Source organism: Gossypium raimondii, chromosome 11 (assembly GCF_025698545.1).
Source record: "Gossypium raimondii isolate GPD5lz chromosome 11, ASM2569854v1, whole genome shotgun sequence".
In the NCBI taxonomy this organism is placed as follows: Eukaryota; Viridiplantae; Streptophyta; class Magnoliopsida; order Malvales; family Malvaceae; genus Gossypium; species Gossypium raimondii.
This window is the reverse complement of record NC_068575.1, coordinates 57,743,541-57,761,565: the sequence shown is the minus strand read 5'-3', so window position 1 is coordinate 57,761,565 and position 18,025 is coordinate 57,743,541. Positions and strand designations below refer to the sequence as shown.

Here is an 18,025-nt window from a genome sequence, read left to right as displayed (position 1 = left end):
AGACTATAGTGTATAGGTCATACTGGCTAAAAGTTCAATCTCAATAATGCTATAGGTTATGAGTTGAATATATAACATTTTTAGTGAACGCTTATCAAGTACTTGTGTAATATTGATATATATTTTTAATGAGAGATTTAACCATTTTTTCAATAAATTTTAGTGATACTAATTGAATCAATATTTTATAATTTTTTCATGTATTTGGACAATTATTATACATTCATATTTTATAATTTTAGTATTTAGATTTCCTTTTATTATCAAAGCGATCTATTGTCATAGAGGTCTATCCTCTCGTCCTTACCCAAGCTACGGTGCCGTAGCCTTCTTGCTACTTCACTCGAAAGGCTCAACCCTTGGAGTCTTCATCTGAGCATTATATATTTTGAGACCCACACAATTTGTAAAAAATATATTAAAAAACTTTTGATGACACATATCAATCTGTTACATCCAATAACTCACTTATCTTATTCATTCAAGTCAATTTTAACAACATTTTAGACTAACACTTATCACATTATCACAATGTTTATACTCAATAGTTGGAGGGCTTGGGGCCTACATCTTACCCCTCTCTATCTATAAATGCTTTGATAATAAAATAAGAAATCTTTTAATTTCTCAAATCTAACAATTTTTCACATATTTTACGATACTGAATCACTCTATTTTTACGATTTTTTGTATTCCTATTATGAGAATCTATCACTATATCTTATCAATACATTGTGTATTCAATTAAGCTATAAACATTTGTGACAATTTATTTGAAACATTGATGAAAATTTTGTCATAAAATTTTGGTCAATGTTCGAAATCTAAAACTTTACGCCCATATAAACTATTGATTCAACTAATACCTCATTTAATGAATCTTTTTCTCACTCCCTCGATCCTTTCACCATTTTCTCCTTTTTGATGGTCTTTTTTTCCTGTAGTAACCAAATCATTTCCACCCCAATGTTATGAATTGTTTGCATCTTTCGCCCACGCTAAATTTCATTTCTCAAGAAACCTAGATTGTATTCCCTGCCCCTTCCCCACTAGAGGTGCTCATGGGCCGGGCCAGGCCGGGTTTAGAAAAATTTTTTGGCTCGCGTCCTAGGCCCGGCCCCGGCCCAGCCCGAAATATGGGCCTAAAATTTTGTCAATCCCGGTCTAGGAACAAATTTCTAAGCCCGAGCCCGGCCCGGCCCGGCCCATTTTTTAATAAACACTAAAAAATTATTTTAAAAATAAAAAAAGTATTTTAAAAATATTTTAAAATTTAAAAAATAAAAATATATTTATTATATTCGGGTCGGGCCAGGTCGAGCCCGGGCCAAAAAAGTGGTGCCCGAGGCCCGGGTCGTTTTCTATACAAGCCTCTTTTTTTGCCCAAACTCATATTTCGGGCCTATATTTTTACTCGAACCCTCCCATATTTTGGGTGGGCCGTCGGGCCAGGCCGGACCGCCCGGCCCATGAGCACCTCTATTCCCCACTCTCCACCATTCTTTACTCCAATCATTTTTGTTCAAATAGGATGATTTTTTCGCTAATTAGAAAAATAAATGTGAAATTAAAATATTTTAAAATAACACATCAATAAGGGTAAAATACCAATAAAAGTCCTTTTTTTTAAAAAATTTACTGAAATGGGCCCATTAAAAAATTAATTACAGGAATGGTCCAATTCCCTGAAAACACGTCCACGTCAGTGCATTGTCAGCTGACGAGGCAGGAAAACGCTGCCTCAAGGGAGCGCTCTGCCTACGTGGACATAAAGCGCGCCCTCAAGGACAAGTTTTGCCCGTGTCTCCTGCTGGTTAGGGTTTTGTGGTTTTTAAGTTTAGGGTTTTAAAGAAAAAATTAAATAAATAAGGGATTAGGGTTTAGGGTTTATTAATTAAATTAATTATAAAATTTTCAAAATTGGGTTAGGTTTCATGTTCATGGTTTTTAAAGAAAAAATCAATTAAATTAGGGTTTAGGGTTACTTGAGTAAATTAATTAATTTTTAAAAAAAATTATATTAGGGTTTAGTGTTAATTTAAAAAAGCTCCCACATGGACGCTTTTTTGCTACAGTAGCTCCTGAAAAAATAATTTCGAGAAGACGTTTCTGAGCAAATAGTGTCAAAAACGCTTTAAGCAGGATGCTTTGTCAGTAAAAGTACTAAAAGAAGCTCCCACGTGGTCGCGCTTTTGCTACAATAGCTCCTGAAAAAATAATTTTGAGTAGACGTTTCTAAGCAAATAGTGTCAAAAACGCTTTAAGCAGGATGCTTTGTCAGCAAAAGTACTGAAAGAAGCTCCCACGTGGACGCGCTTTTGTTACAGTAGCTCCTGTTTGGCTTGAGGCTATAAATGAAGCAAATTTTTTTCTCAGATTGCATAAGTTACAGCAAAAAAAATTTAGAGAGCCTAAGAAGGATAGAAATTGAAAATGAGTGAACGTATTAGTGCTGTTATTTACTATGATGGTGAGGTTCGTCACACCGAGAACGGTGTTATTTTTTTATTGGAGGATACAGTGCGACTGGTTTTTAACCAGAATATAGATTTGACAGAACTTCGTAAAAGAATTAGCGTAAAATATTCGGAACGACGCCAATGAAAGTTTTGTCTATTACGTATCGAGTTTGTTATTCTGTTGATCCGGTGACATATAACTCGTTTGACATAAAAGGTGCTCGTAGCTTGGAGGCAATGGTGCAGACTTGTCTCACTAGTAGAGCACCTTATATGGAGTTATATGTACAATTTATATCGCCAAATGATGCACTTGCAACTGTTGTTCGAGAGGTATACATGACCCCTGCTCAACACTCAGTTAGTGGGTTACAAAATACGGAACAGCCCATGTTTAGTAGCGGTATGGAATACACATCCCCTGCACAACACTCTGTCAGTGGATGGGGCATGCACCTCAGTGGGTCGATGTTTGATGCTGGAAATACGTATTGGGGAACGGCATCAACTTCTAGTGGTTGGCAATCTACATCCAATTGGGGACGTTATGAAACGCCTAGAAGAAGGGATGATGTACTCTCTACGACGTCCACCGGTGAGGGGACCTCGTACGTTGCAGATGATGGTGGGTTAGAAGATGACTCCGATGTGGATGCACCTCGTACGTTCCAGTTCGGTAGAATCATCATCCGGCTCCGGGAATGTGTCTCGTAACCAGCCCATCTCGAGCCTACCTCTGTTAATATTCTCCGGAATAGTGCCCAAAAGCTTGTAGCATACCGCTCCCCAATCACCTGATTGAACAGACCCGGTGACCGTTTACCCGTCCACCGGCAATCCCAATTGAAAATTTACGTCTTGCAAAGTGATAGTGCATTCTCCACATGGAATATGGAATGTGTGTGTCTCGGGTCTCCACCTCTCAATCAACGTACTGATGAGTTTCGGGTCCAACTTGCATTCCCGACCTACAGTCGTCACGTGCCAAAAACCCGCTTCTCGTAGGTAATTCTCTACCAACGGTGATGGAGGACCATGCATATTACTGATATAGCATTGCAATATCCGATCTACAGACTTTTATAAGAAATAATAAAATAAAAATTATTTAGAAATTATAAGAAATTTATAATAAAATAAAAATTATTTAAAATTACATAAATCAAAAAAATCTTAAATAATATTTAAAAATTAAATTTAACACTTACCATTTTCATTTGTTCGACGGATATGTGCTTGTTATCGAGACGAATTAATTCTCCGGCCATTGCTAACACGATCAAATTTTTATGATTTAAAAAAATAAAAAAATAAAATTAAAGCTTTTTTTAAAAAAAATTTAAAGCTTTTTTAAGAGGAATTTGAGAGGAAATTGAAAGGATTTTGAGAGGAATTTGAGAGGAATTTGAGAGAATATTGGAGAGAAATTGAGAGAAAGGATTTAGGTGTGAAAAAATGAAAGGGGGGTTTATATATATATTTTTGACCGTTGGGGGGGTCACCAACGGTAAAAAAAGTAGCTGTTGCTACTGTTCACGCTCGGGCAAAACAGTTCCTCAAGGAAGCGCTTTGTCCACGTTTTCCTACTTCGTCACCTGATAACACGCTGACGTGGACGCGTTTTCGGGGAAATAGGACCATTCCGGTAATTAATTTTTTAATGAGCCCATTTCAGTAACTTTTAAAAAAAATAGGACTTTTATTGGTATTTTGCCCCATTGACAACAACTGCCTATTTTTTATTTGCTTAAAATGCCACATTTTAAAATTATGGGCCAATTTTCAAGTACTAATTTCAATATCAATATCAAAATTTGGTACACGATATTATAGTAACCCTTTTTAAGTTAATAAACAATATTAAAAATTCAATATGTATTATTTTTATTTTTAAAATATAATATAAGGTATTGATATAGTAGTGAAAGAGTTGTGTTGTTATCAAGTTTCTTATCGAGGGGTTGAACCCTCAACAAGTCCAATATCATTTTTGATAGGTTTGTCTTTTAATTCTATTAAAAACTCAAGCAAGCTTATTGAATGACCCTATCAAGAATCTAAGCAGATTCACAGGGTGGTCCTCTTGATAGCCCACATAACTTCATAAAAAGACTTTGCCAAAAGATTAAGTATCTAAATAAGGATAAATTATTTTATGGACCCTTTCCACTACATTATACATGGTCACTTTTTGATTATTTAATGATATATCAACAAATTTTTTTCATGTCATTGATACATAATTTTGGTCGAATTTTTACCCCGAACCCTAAGCCTTGAATCATGAACCTCGAACCTAAACCAAAACCTTGAACATTAAACTTTAAACTCCAAATCTTAAACCCTAAATATGAGTTTGGTGTTCATGATTTAGAGTTTGGGTTCAAGTTTGTGGTTCGAGTTTGATTTTGGGATTTAGGGTTTAAGGTTTAAATTTAAGGTTCAAGTTTGAGGTTCTGAATTTAATGTTCAAGGTTCTAAGTCTAGAGTTCGGGGTTCAGGGTAAAAAAATTACCAAATTTACGTGTTGATGAAATGGAAAAAATTACTAAAATGTCATTAAATAATGTGAAATGAACTATGGATGATGCGGTGGGAAATGTCCAAATTCACAGAGTGGGAGAGTATTGTAAGGTGCTTGAATTAACTCAAGTGGTAGGATCATCACCCATGCATGCTCTATATGCTATATGGCATAAGTTGGAGTCGAATGGTTACAAATAATTATGCTTAATTTGTATTTAGACACTTGAGTTCTAAACAAAATCATTATATGAAAATGTTCAACCTCTCGTCAAACTTGTGAGACAAAGCATCTGCTTACAACAAATACAAAACGAATTAATTAAAGGAATAATATTTGATGCACCATTGGTACATGAGTTTCGTGCATCATTCATGAATAATAACACGCAGTGGTGAATCCAGGAGGCAGGCAGGGGTCGACCTCCCCTTAAAATGGAAAACTTTATAATTAGGACTTTTTATAGTTTATAAAAATTTAAATTAGTAATGGTAAAATTACATTTTGGCCTCCAAAATGATAAAAAATTGATTTAATCCTTTATAAATTATAAAGACATAGGCTATTAGAATGATAAAATTATATTTTACTATCTTAAAATATACAAATTAATTTCAACACCAAAAAGATTATTGGCTTCATTCACGATAACACGATATCTCACAATTAAAAACAACAAAAATAGAGACAACCTGTAAATAATTACTAATAATTTTATTTAAACATGATTAAATAATCATAACAATTATAAATAAATATTAATAACTTTTGAATTTAATCTCTTGAGATTAGGATCTAAGATCTCAATTTTAAAATTTATATATAATTAATTATTATTTAACTAAATCTAAATTTATTTAATAATATAATATATTATTATTTACGAAATTTATGGAGTGAAATAGCATAAATATTCTTCCATAATTGAATCGCCTTACCCTCTCCCTCCTTAATAGAAAAATATGACACGTGTGTGATTGTAGTTAAAAGAACGCACGAGTTAATTTGGTATATCATGCACTGTTATATTTGTTAGTTGGTAAAGCTGTAGAACGGGAACCTCCTAAATTTTCGTCGTTTCTGTTAAAAATTAATTAATAAAAAGGCCTGTTCAGTGAAAATGACGGAACACCGAGAATCTCTCCCATGATAGGAAATTCTTAATTTTCATGCTTTCTCGAGAAAGCGAGAGAAAATCTTTTTTTTCTCTCCCTTCTCGTACCCTTAACAGAAACTTCTTAACCGTTTCTTCGCTTCTCCACAAAATGCCGCCTCAAAATAAGGCGGAGGAGGCAGCGGTCTGCTCCGATGACAACATCCAAGTTGCCAAGTTCGCGAATGGAGGCTGTTGTTTTTGGATGCCTTGTAACTCTGCCGTCGGGCCAATCTGGTGGCAGCATTTAGCGGTGTACAACAACGACATCGACTCCGAATCATCCATGCCATCAAGCGACAACGAGGCATGGTGGACGCGAGGGTGGAGGAGATTCCGAGAATGGTCGGAGTTGGTGGCCGGCCCGAAATGGAAGACGTTTGTGCGACGGTTCAAAAATAACAGAACCGGTAATGGAGGAGGGAAATTCCATTACGATCCGTTGAGTTACGCCCTTAATTTCGACGAAGGGCCGGGAGGAAACGGCAACTACGACGATGATTATTTCAAGAGAAACTTCTCTTACAGGTACGCCACGTTACCTCTCTCCACCAAACCCTCCTTGGATTTCGACAAAGAAGAGCCGTTACTCGTTTGACTGCACGTGATTTGCTGAAAGTCCATGGCTTCTATTCTTTTATCTAACATAACATTCACGTGTCCAGGCCAAAAAAAAAAAAAACCATAACATTCACGTCCACGAGAAAGCGGTCGGTGGTTTGCTCAGAGGCGGTTAACATTAAAAATTACATTATTTTAATGGTTTTTGTTGAGTATTATTTTTACTGATATAAGTTTAATTGTTTGGTAACTTTTACGTTTAGAAGTAATTCAGACATTCGGAAAAAGAAAAAGGAAAAGAAAAAAAAATCTGAGTTATGAAATAGAAAGAATCATGTAATAATTTAATGCATTACAACCTATCATTTTATGAATTTTAAAAAATTCACTTGCATTTCTGTGTTTGTTTGTTTAAAAAAAGTTTTGCGTTGTCATACTCATTTGTTAAAACCAATATTTTTTCCTTATTAGTCGTATAAATATAAACATATAACTGATCATATTTACATGTTTTTATTGGTAATGAGGTATGATATAATGAAAGTTGACATTTCAAGTGTTTCAAAACTTGTAAGTGGGAGTTTTATTATATATAGATAATTTTCGATTTATTTTAATTTAATTCTATTATTGGATAGTTTGATTATATTGTTTATTTTAAATTTTGATATAATAATTATTCAAATGAATTGATTATAATCGTAAAAGGTATGTAATTGTATGTATCCATGTCGTCATAAAGGATAAGGGTTAAGTCTATTGTGGATGTAATTTCTCATTCTCAATTTATAATGTTAAAAAATTAATTAATATTTCATTTTATTGTAGCCTAGTAAAATTGATATTATATCTAATGAGACTTATAGATGCATGATGGATCTCAAATTTGAGTACTCAAAAGTTGAACTTTCGCTTTTATCAATTATGCCAATACTTTATCAACAGTTCCTTTTTTTATCGATACAAATAATGTATAAATCTAGTTTATTAGTTTGAAGTTGATATTTAAATTTATATTATTTAAAAGAATAGAATGTTAAATTATTAAGTATTAAATAAATAATAGCATAAACTTTTGTAAACCAATTTTAAAAATATAATATGGATGACATACAACAAGTTTAAATTAATTATTTACAAATATGGATAAGTTTGAGTAAATTTTGAAACACATATTTCAAGTTGAGGCAAGTTTAGAAACTCAGAGGTAAGTTCATAGGTGAAGCCATGAATATACTATTAGGGGGCCAAAATAAAGTTTCATAAGTTTGAGGGTCAAAAGCAAAAAAAAAGCTTAAAAGGACTTGAATTGAATAATTCATAATGTTAGCTTTGATTTTTAAATATTTTGATATAACAAAATAGTTCCTTAATCGCGAGAAGCAAACACAAGATGGGTTGGTTCAAGAGTCCAAACAACATGATCTTCATGAACCAACTTAAGTGCAAAAGGAAGTTAGTCACTCAAGGGAACTCTCACATGTCAAAGATGGACACGTAATTGATGATCCGTAAAGGATAATTACTAGATTTTCAGTTAGAAATACTTGTAATTATGTTTTTTTTTTTTGCATAAAGTCAAAAAACATAAATTATGCTTTAAATGATGAAATTATGGATCTTAAGTATCGAAACATATAAAGTCAGTAAACTACCAACTTCATAGATATCAAAACTTATAAGAAAATACCAATATAAGTATTGAAACATAACCTTTTTATGTTCTAATGTCATGGGGTTAGAGCTTTAGTCTGGCGGACCGCGTGGTCTTAGGCGATTCTTCGCTTCAAATCCGCTTAAGTCAGCATAACTCATGAAAGAAAAAAATTCACAAGGGAAATTTTCTAAGGCATCGAAGCAAAGTGGAAGCAAACTCGAAACAGAAAGAAGCTACAGAAAAATAGCACACATCAAGTGTTTGAGTAACTACTATTAAATATATTCAAAACTATGAATGGAATGATTATAAATGAAGGGAAGACCTCTATTTATAGTTGAGCTTCCTCAAATCCAACGGTACAAATTGAATTAAATCAATAATTGAAATTAGCTCCCATCTACAATAGAGGGTCTTAAGAGATTTCAACTTTATACATATTTACCCTTTAGGATTTACAATAATTACTCTGGTAACTTTAGTTTTACTGGAGTGTTTCATTAGGCCGCCAATGCTTCAAATAGATGGGTTTCTTCATGTGTTCCAAGAATCAGGCCAATTTAAGTGGGTCAAATGAGCCCCATTTAATCGGTTGACTTCCATGAAGCGTTTTGTGCACACTCGTCAAAGGCTTTGATGTGATAGCTCGAAATAGGGCCTAATCGGAACAGTGGTTTCGTAACCATAAATCTGAAATGAAATAGTTTAATTTTATAATTTTTTATTAATTACGAATTGATTAAAATATTGTGTCAAAATATGGATAGGAAATTTTAATGATTTAGTGCCTAATTGAATTTTTAGGACTAAATTTGTAACACCCCTTACCCGTATCCAACGCCGGAACAGGGTATGAGGCATTACCAGAACACTTACACATGTAAACCTATTAAACCGAGTTACAAAATTTCATTCAAATTTAAAACTTTCAAAATTATTAACATGCTTTTATAACTCTTCACAATATATATATAATGCAACATTTTCTGCCAACCACACTATCAAATAATGGATTTACTCAATCGAGCTCAATATCAGATGTCAACTTATAATCTAACATTTAACTTCAATTGCACTTTCAAATACTTGTTAAATTAAGGATCGTATTACGGATTTGAGTACATTGTTTGCCCGGTGTCACGATTTGCTTGAATTTTCACAATGCTATAACTTATAAATTTAACGTGGCATGGTCTAGCCACTACTTGGCCAAAGCCTAAGCATGTATACCAAATATGTACGCCAAATATATATATATATATAACATAAGCATTATAAGTATGGATGAGCACAACATTTATTCATGTATCGGGCTTGCCAACATGTTTTAATTCATAAACTATTCATGGTCTTACTTCATGCCAAATCATGTACCGAATAATTTAGCTTTCTTAACACATTTATTTGCTTTTAGTATTGCTTACATAAGATTTATAGAGCATAGAGCCTTGTATATAACACCGGCATAAAGCCTGCTAGGCACCAAGCTCGATACATTTCACCGGCACAAAGCCTGCTAGACATAAAGTCTGATATAATTCACCGGCATAAAGCCTGCTAGGCATAAAGCCTGACATAATTCACCGGCATAAAGCCTGCTAGGCATAAAGCCTGAACTTACAAAATCAGTCTTTCACATAATTCACATCTAATTTAAATCATTCTCGAAATATAATCAAATCACAATATTACATTCGACACTAGCTTATATAACTTCAAATAATTCATTTCATACATTTTATTGTCCTCCTCCTCCTCTCCAATCCACATCCGTTACGTATAAAACATGCTTAAATAGCATTATACATTATTTCACTATTCACTTATATTAAAATTTAAAGTTGTCTATTTGAGTCAGAGTCACTAAATTATTTTTATCCGGAGCTACAGAGCTCCAAATTAAGATCTATAAATTTTCTTCACATGATTTCACAGCAATATAAATTTAATCACACATAAATTTTAAGGTTTGCTTAATTTCCAGCAAGCTATCTTTCTGCGTCACAGACGCTAATTTATTTTTATCTAGAGCTACAGGGCTCCAAATTAAGTTCCGTAAATTTTTCCCGAAACTAGACTCATATAACTTTCCACCATAAAAATTTCAAAATTTTTTACTCAGCCAATTAGTACATTTTATTCTTTAAAGTTTCCCCTATTTCTCTGCTCAACAACTCTGACCTCTCTTCACTAAAAATTAAATATCTCATTGTACAGAATTCAAATGATGTTTCCATTTCTTTCCTTTGAAAATAGACTCATCAAGGATTCTAAGCATATAAATTATAACTCATAAATATTTTTGTACAATTTTAATTATTTTCCAAAGTCAGAACAGGGGAATCCGAAATCAATCCAACCTTGCCTCACTAAAATTCAAATATCTCAAAATGTATAACTCTTTTGCTTTCTCTGTTTCTTTCATATGAAAATATACTTCTTAAGCTTTCATTTCATATCTTATTCACTCTCTAATTCAATTTCCACTATTTTTGGTGATTTTTCAAAGTTACATTGTTGTTACTATCTAAAACTGTTTTGTTGTACATTTTACTTTTTCATAATTTCATTACTTCTTTTCATCTTACTCAAGGGTCAATTAAATATCGAACCCAATATTCGTCACGTAAACTTATTCAATTCACACATATTTTCACTTATCCAATTTTCCCAATGAACACTTCGGAATATTAACCGTTACACAGTGGAATCAGCACTTTCCTCAATACACATATACATTAAAGGCCGAATACATATATATTCAAATATGCAATCACATAATTCATATTTCACATAACTTCATATCATCAATTCAAGTATACAACTTACCTTATTTTCAAATAGATAATTCAATTATCACATACCTGGTCACTTAGCCTGATTTAAACATTCGTACACAACTTATCTTTACCCGTTGAACCATTCGGAATTAAAAAGGATACTCGGATAGTCGGAAGGCTCGTACAATGCCAACGTCCCAAACGTGGTCTTACATGTAATCACATATGATGCCACTGTCTCAGACAGGGTCTTACACAAATCAAATACGATGCCAATGTCCCGGACATGATCTTACACGTATACACAAGTCGATGCCAACGTCCCAGACGTGGTCTTACACGAAAATACATATCAAAATCCTATGTCATGACATATGTATCCTAACTATTCTTAAGGCTCATACGGGGCTTTCGAATGTCGTAACTCAGTCGAAACGAACTCATAAACATAGCTGCCAGGCGTACACATTCAACTAATATATATTTATTTACATATTCATTTTAGCACATATAATTCACATTTAAAAAAAAATTATAACATCTATTTGCTTATAAACTTACCATCATGCTTTCAAGTTCAATTCCTCATCTTTCTTGGTTTATAATAACATTTTTAACTTATTTAACACTCACATTATTCAAAACAGTCCTTGACTCAACCTTTGGAAAATTACAATTTTTCTCCTAAACTTTTGCATATTTCCAATTCCGTCCCTAGGCTCGAAAATTAAATTTCACACCTTATTCTTATATTTTACAGCATACTAAACACTTTTCCCTTCTATGGCAACATCAAATTCTCACTCTAACATACACTTATGAACAATAAATATTTTTGTAATTTAGCTCTAATTACTCAAATTCATCAAAATTTCCAATACAAAACATACTAACCCAAAACATATCTTCAATAATTCATCATCAAACATCACAAAACACAATTATTCATCAATGGCATAACTCAAAATATTCATCAAAATCAGAAATTGAAGCATGGGTCGAGTAGTATTCGAAACAACGATCTCAAAAACATAAAAATCATCAAAAACCAAAATCAAAACATACCTTAATTTGCTTGAGGAAGGGCCGAATACCCAGCTGGTTTTCTTCTTTTCTTCCCCTTTTCATTCGGCAGAAAGATAATCCATCTCCCCCCACTTTCTTATGCCTTTCCTTTTTATTATAATAACATTATAATACATAAATTATTATTATAACTTTTATAAATAGTATAAAAACTATATATTTTAAACATAGTGCCGTCCACTATCTTTTCAATGGTCAAATTGCAACATAAAACCCCCATATTTAAAGAACAACCACTATTCAACCCCTTTTTGAAATAACCACTAAATTTTCATTTTACGTAATTTAATCCTTTTATTTAATCGGACACTCAAACGACAAAATTAAAGCACGAAATTTTCACACAAGTAAATTTATACATAATAAACATAGAAAATAATTTTAAAATATTTTTCTAACTTGGATTCGTTGTCCCGAAACCACTATTCTGACTAGGGTCAAAATCGGGTTGTTACAAAATTGAAAATGCAAAGTGTGTCTAATTAGTGATTAAATGATTTAATTGAATTATTGCATAAAATTAGAAGTGTTTATGTGGCAAATAGACCATAAATTAGTGTTATGAACACATAAGGGTAATTCTAGAAAAATATATAAGTAAGTGGGTCAAGGGCATTTTCAAAATTGAATAAAAGACAAAATAAGATGAAAACAAGTGTTCATCTTCTTCAAAATTAAAAAGTTTGCTGCTGAAAATTTCATGTCCCAATAGCTAGGGTTCTTGATTTTTCTAAGCTCAATTGTAAGTGATTTCTTGCCCTGTTTTTAATTATTTTCGTATTTTTATGCTTATTGAAGCTTGAATTTCATGTTTCTACCATTTATTTTAAATGGAATTAAAGTTTTAAAATTGACACATTTATGATATAGTTGTAATTTGATGAGTGATGATAGATAATGAATGTTTGAAGTGCTAATTACGGGTTTTACTAGATGAATTTTGATAAAAATGTTGAAAAAGGACTAAATTGTGAAAGATAGTAAAGTGTGCATAAAGTTGTGATTTTGTGAAATTGAGGGCTGTTATGAGCATGAAATATGATTTAGTGAGGTTTGAAATTTAAGAAATTTAGTGAATTTTATTTTTACGAGCTTTGGGACGAAAGTGTAATTTTTGAAAGTTATGGGAAAAAATGTAAGTTTACCAAAATATTGTGTATGAATTGTATTTGAATGGAATATTGATAAAATATATTAAATTGTGTTTATATAGATCAAGAAAGAAGAAATAGTAGAAGTAACCGGGGAAAAGAGAAGGTTATCGACTAATTTACGAAAATAGTCGTTTTGCATCCGAGGTAAGTTACGTGTAAATAATAGCAATATATTTTTATAAATTGTGAATTATACTTGATATGTGAATTAATATTGAACGTGGAAGGAAAATTGTTCATGAATTATTCAAGTGATAAAGTGTTTAAAATAAAGTGTTAAGTATAAATTCTCGGTTGAACTTAGGAATAGAAGTGGATACAAGTGACATGCCACTAGAGACCAGTGTTACAGTGTTACAGTGAGTCCCGGGTGCTGGGTGATCTAGCATGTGTTGCAGGCACCTGACAGCTTGTGTGAGCAGGCCCATGGGCATTTCCAGTGTTATTGATCAGTGGTAGCTTCAGCTACATTTTAGTGGTAGCTACGACTACATTTCAGTGGTAGCTACGGCTACATATTAGTGGTAGCTTCGGCTACATATCAGTGTGGCACTTATGTGCAAATTCTCTACGTATCCGTGTATATTCCGAGTGTTCAACGGGATTAATAATGAGTTAAAGTGAACATGAAATGAAGTATGTATGTAGTTACATTTGAAAGAATGAGCATATGTGATGAAGGTTAAGTGTGTAAATGTATGTGCAAGTGAACTGGTAAGATTGTGCATGTGTAAGTGATTGAAATTGCTAAGAAATGTATTGATTAGTTATATGTTAAAAATGTTAATTATTAAATGAGTACTTATTTTTTACATGTAACTTACTAAGCTATTAGTAGCTTACACATTTCTTTCTTTCCTTTATTTTATAGTGTTTTGAGCTTACTCGAATTGGGGATCGTCGGAGCCTCGTATCACACTATCAACAAACTTCTCAGTATTATGTGATTTCAAAACGTTTAAAGTTATGGCATGTATAGAGACTTATTCATTTTGAGTATGTTCATATGATATGGCTAAAGATTAGCTATTGAAATGGTTAGTAAAGAATATGTTTTGGTGTTATGTATGCTTTAAATGATAATTAAAACAAAGAAACTATAAAAGAGTAAAAATTTTGCAAAGAAGCAGTTTTTGGACAGCAGCAGTGACGTGAATTTAAAAAATCACCAAAAATAGTAGAAATGGAATTAGAGAGTGAATAATATATAGAATTAAATCTTGTCAAGTCTATTTTTACATGAAAGAAACGGTGCAGGAAAAAAATTTATATTTTGAGATATTTGAATTTTAGTGAGACAGGGTCAGAATGGTTTTTGAAGTCTCCTGTTCTAACTTTAGAAAATTATTAAAAATTGTACAGAAAGAATTATGAGTTATAATTTATATGTATAGATTCCTTAGTGAGTCTATTTTCTATAGAAACAAGCAAAAATACCATATGAAGTCTGTACAGCGAGATAATTTATTTTTAGTGAGTGGTGGTCAGAACCATCGGTTAGTGAAATAGGGGAGTCTTCAATGAATAAACTGTACTAATTAGCTAAACCAAAAATTCTAAAAATTTTATGGTAAGAAGATATATGAATCTAGTTTCAGGGAAAATTTATGGATTTAAATTTTGAGCTTCGTAACTTGAGTTATAATTAAATTAGTGACAGCCGTGCAGGTGGACAGTTTTGTTGTGAATAGTAAAATTAATTCTAAAAGTAAATTTTTATGCTCCGAACTAGTAAGTTAAGTTAGATGGCGCCTCGTGCTCGAATCCGGCAACAGTTTCGGGTAAGAGGTGTTACATTTGATTCGCGGTCCATGACACTAGAACATAGGAAGTTGGTGAGCTTTTCAGGGCAACAAATGTATTAGACCATAGTTGTAGAGGTATTGAACTTTAACTAAGGTTGGGTTTGAATGGGTGGTGCATTTACCTGCAATTAATGTAAAAACGCACCACACTGCATCATAAGAGGTATTGAAACATGACCTTAAGTTCTGATACATAAGGAGCTAATGGTCTCATTTTTCAAAGCCAGGTATTTGCACCCAAAAGTCATGTATCAAAACATGCTGTCCTACAACTACATATTATGCTAGAATTAATGACTCCAATGACTCTATCTTCCCTATAACCAATCCAAATGGTTAGAAATAAATGAAGGAGTAAATAGAGTTCAAGGACACCAATATGAAGACAAGAAACAAATTTACAAGGTTTACTACAAAAATCCAATCTTTACCTTGTTATTCTCATTTTCACTTGAAAACACTTGTGGGTTCAATTCTTATTTATTGTTTCAAGTATTGTTTTGTATTTGTGAGAGTTTAATCATTGTATATCAACATTCCAGAGGTGCTTATTCATTTTTGTTTTCATTTTTCAACCTGTGTGAGTTTACTTAGGTTTTGGTGAAAGTGGCTCTATCTTGTCTAATTGAAAAGATAATTTTGTAAAAGTTAAACATTATCTTTAAAAGGTTTTCAAATTAGTGAACTTGAGAAATCTTTAGTAGTGGAAAGTCAAGATAATGGACATAAGCAATTAGAGTCGAACCACTTTAAATTCTAGTATCATTTTTATTTGCTCATCTTTATCAAAATTTGTTAATCACCAATTCACACCCTCTTGGTGCATTTGAGCTTTACACACAACTAAAAGGAACTAAAATTGCTATTTTACCCCTTAGCTAAAGGGGGGGTGCTAAGTCCATTGCTTGCTCTCTTAGCTACACCCCTAAATATGTTAATATCATGCATTAGCTTGACCCATTCAAATCATGCCAAATAATTATGCTTTTAAATAAGTGAAATAATGTTTAACAAATAATTGACAATTTTTTAAAAACTAAATTGTTTAGAATAATTTAAATGAAAGGAACGTGTTAACATGAAGCAACTATTTTGTAGAATCTATTATCCAACATTGGTTTAATGGCATAGTTCAATCTTCAGAACTTTACTATTTCAAGTGGTCTTGTAAAGAAGAAGAAGAAGAACTGAGAGATGAAAAAGGGTTAAGAAAGTTAGACACCTCATCCAGTGCAGAGGTTTATGGGTCAGGTCGGTCCGAATTTTCTCAAAATTTTAGGCATGTTTGTTTAGCTCGACTCAAGAAATGGGGCTAAATTTTGTCCAAGCCCAACTCGAATAAAAATGTTAAAACTTGGGCTCAGCTTGGCATGCCTGTATTAATTTTTTATTTTTTAAAATATAATATATAAAAAATACTAAAAACATTAAAATAAATATTTCTCAACAACTTGAAAATAAATTTTTTTTAAAATGTGTACTCAAACGAACACTAAGATAGGTGCAACTTAACAAGCAAATACTTCTAAAATAGTAACAAAATTAATAATAAAACAAGAGTTATACAATATCTAAACAATAACAACAAAATAGTAGCAAAATATTGAGAAAATAATAAGAAAATAACAGCAAAACAATAAAAAAAACAAGAAGAAGAAAATAACAAAAAAAAACAATAACAGTTTTTTTGTGCAAATTCGGGCCGGACTCGAGGGCCAAAAATGTCTTACCCAAGGCTTGACCCATTTTCTAAATGGATCTTATTTTTTTTGTTCAAACCTATTTTTCGAACATATATTTTTACCCAAACCCTCTTATTTTTCGAGACATGGACAGATCTAATCCGGTGAAGGGGTCCTTTTCTGCAAAGCTATATAAGTTGAACAAGATGTGTGGGGGTAATAATAGTCAACGCTTTCGCACTTATCATTGCCATCATAACATAGCCTCCACAAATTGGGAAGCAGGCTTGTCCAGTTTGTTGCAGAATTGAGAAAATTCTACTGTTTGAGATTGATGATTATATATTTATCAATCATGCTTCACAATTTGTATACATATTTGGAAAATTAGTATGGCTAATGGGTACACTTTGGTGAAATCTTTTATAAAACTTTTTACATCCATTAATTATAAAATAGAGTAAAATTAATAAAAAGTATAAACAAACTGCAGATCACGTATAATAAAGATTAAACATAAAAAGATTTAAATTTAATTACTTAAAAGATCAAAATCTTAACTTTTACCAATAATGCAAAAACCTTATTTAAACAAAACATAAATTTTAAAGATCTTTAAAAGTTAAAAAAAAAACCATATTAATATATTCATAGATTAGATACAAAATATTTAAAGTTGTGTATATAAAATACTGTTGGGTATAACGAACATACCTTGTCTCCACATTGATTAAGAACTGGATCGGAAGAATAAAAAATGACTAATCCATATAAAACCATTAAACCGGCCCAACCAGCAACCAAAGCCGTATGCATTATCATTCAATACGACAATATAAACACGATACCAAAATAAACCCACGAAAATATTCTCTTTCATCAGATACAAAGGATGGAAAATGTAGTAGCATTGAAGCAAATAAATATTCATTATCTCATGGATTTTTATAATTTGATTTGATGTTGAATTTGAGAAGTGGACATCAGATAAACATTAAGAAAATATTGTATTTAATACAGCAATTGTGCTATAAGATATTTGCTGACATTAGATGCTATAGAAAACTATAATCACAAGATCCTTTATCCACATAAATAAATATTTATAATAAATTATGATCATTCATGTCACATGGCCAAAATTAGTCTATTCTATGAAAGACA

At 32.1% G+C, this 18,025-nt stretch overlaps 1 protein-coding gene and 1 long non-coding RNA gene across 2 annotated transcripts; one reads left to right on the top strand and one right to left on the bottom strand.

The window, feature by feature from the left end:
• Positions 1 to 6,248: 6,248 nt before the first annotated feature.
• LOC105802447 (uncharacterized) lies at positions 6,249 to 6,734 on the top strand. The gene has a single exon (XM_052623707.1). The coding sequence runs from the start codon at positions 6,249 to 6,251 to the stop codon at positions 6,732 to 6,734; it is 486 nt and encodes a 161-aa protein (XP_052479667.1).
• A 1,864-nt stretch (positions 6,735 to 8,598) lies between these two features.
• On the bottom strand, positions 8,599 to 12,325 carry LOC128034633 (uncharacterized). The gene is made up of 2 exons (XR_008190755.1): positions 12,200 to 12,325; positions 8,599 to 9,044 (listed from the first exon to the last, which is right to left on the bottom strand). It is a non-coding gene; the product is annotated as an uncharacterized LOC128034633 (long non-coding RNA).
• Positions 12,326 to 18,025: the final 5,700 nt, after the last annotated feature.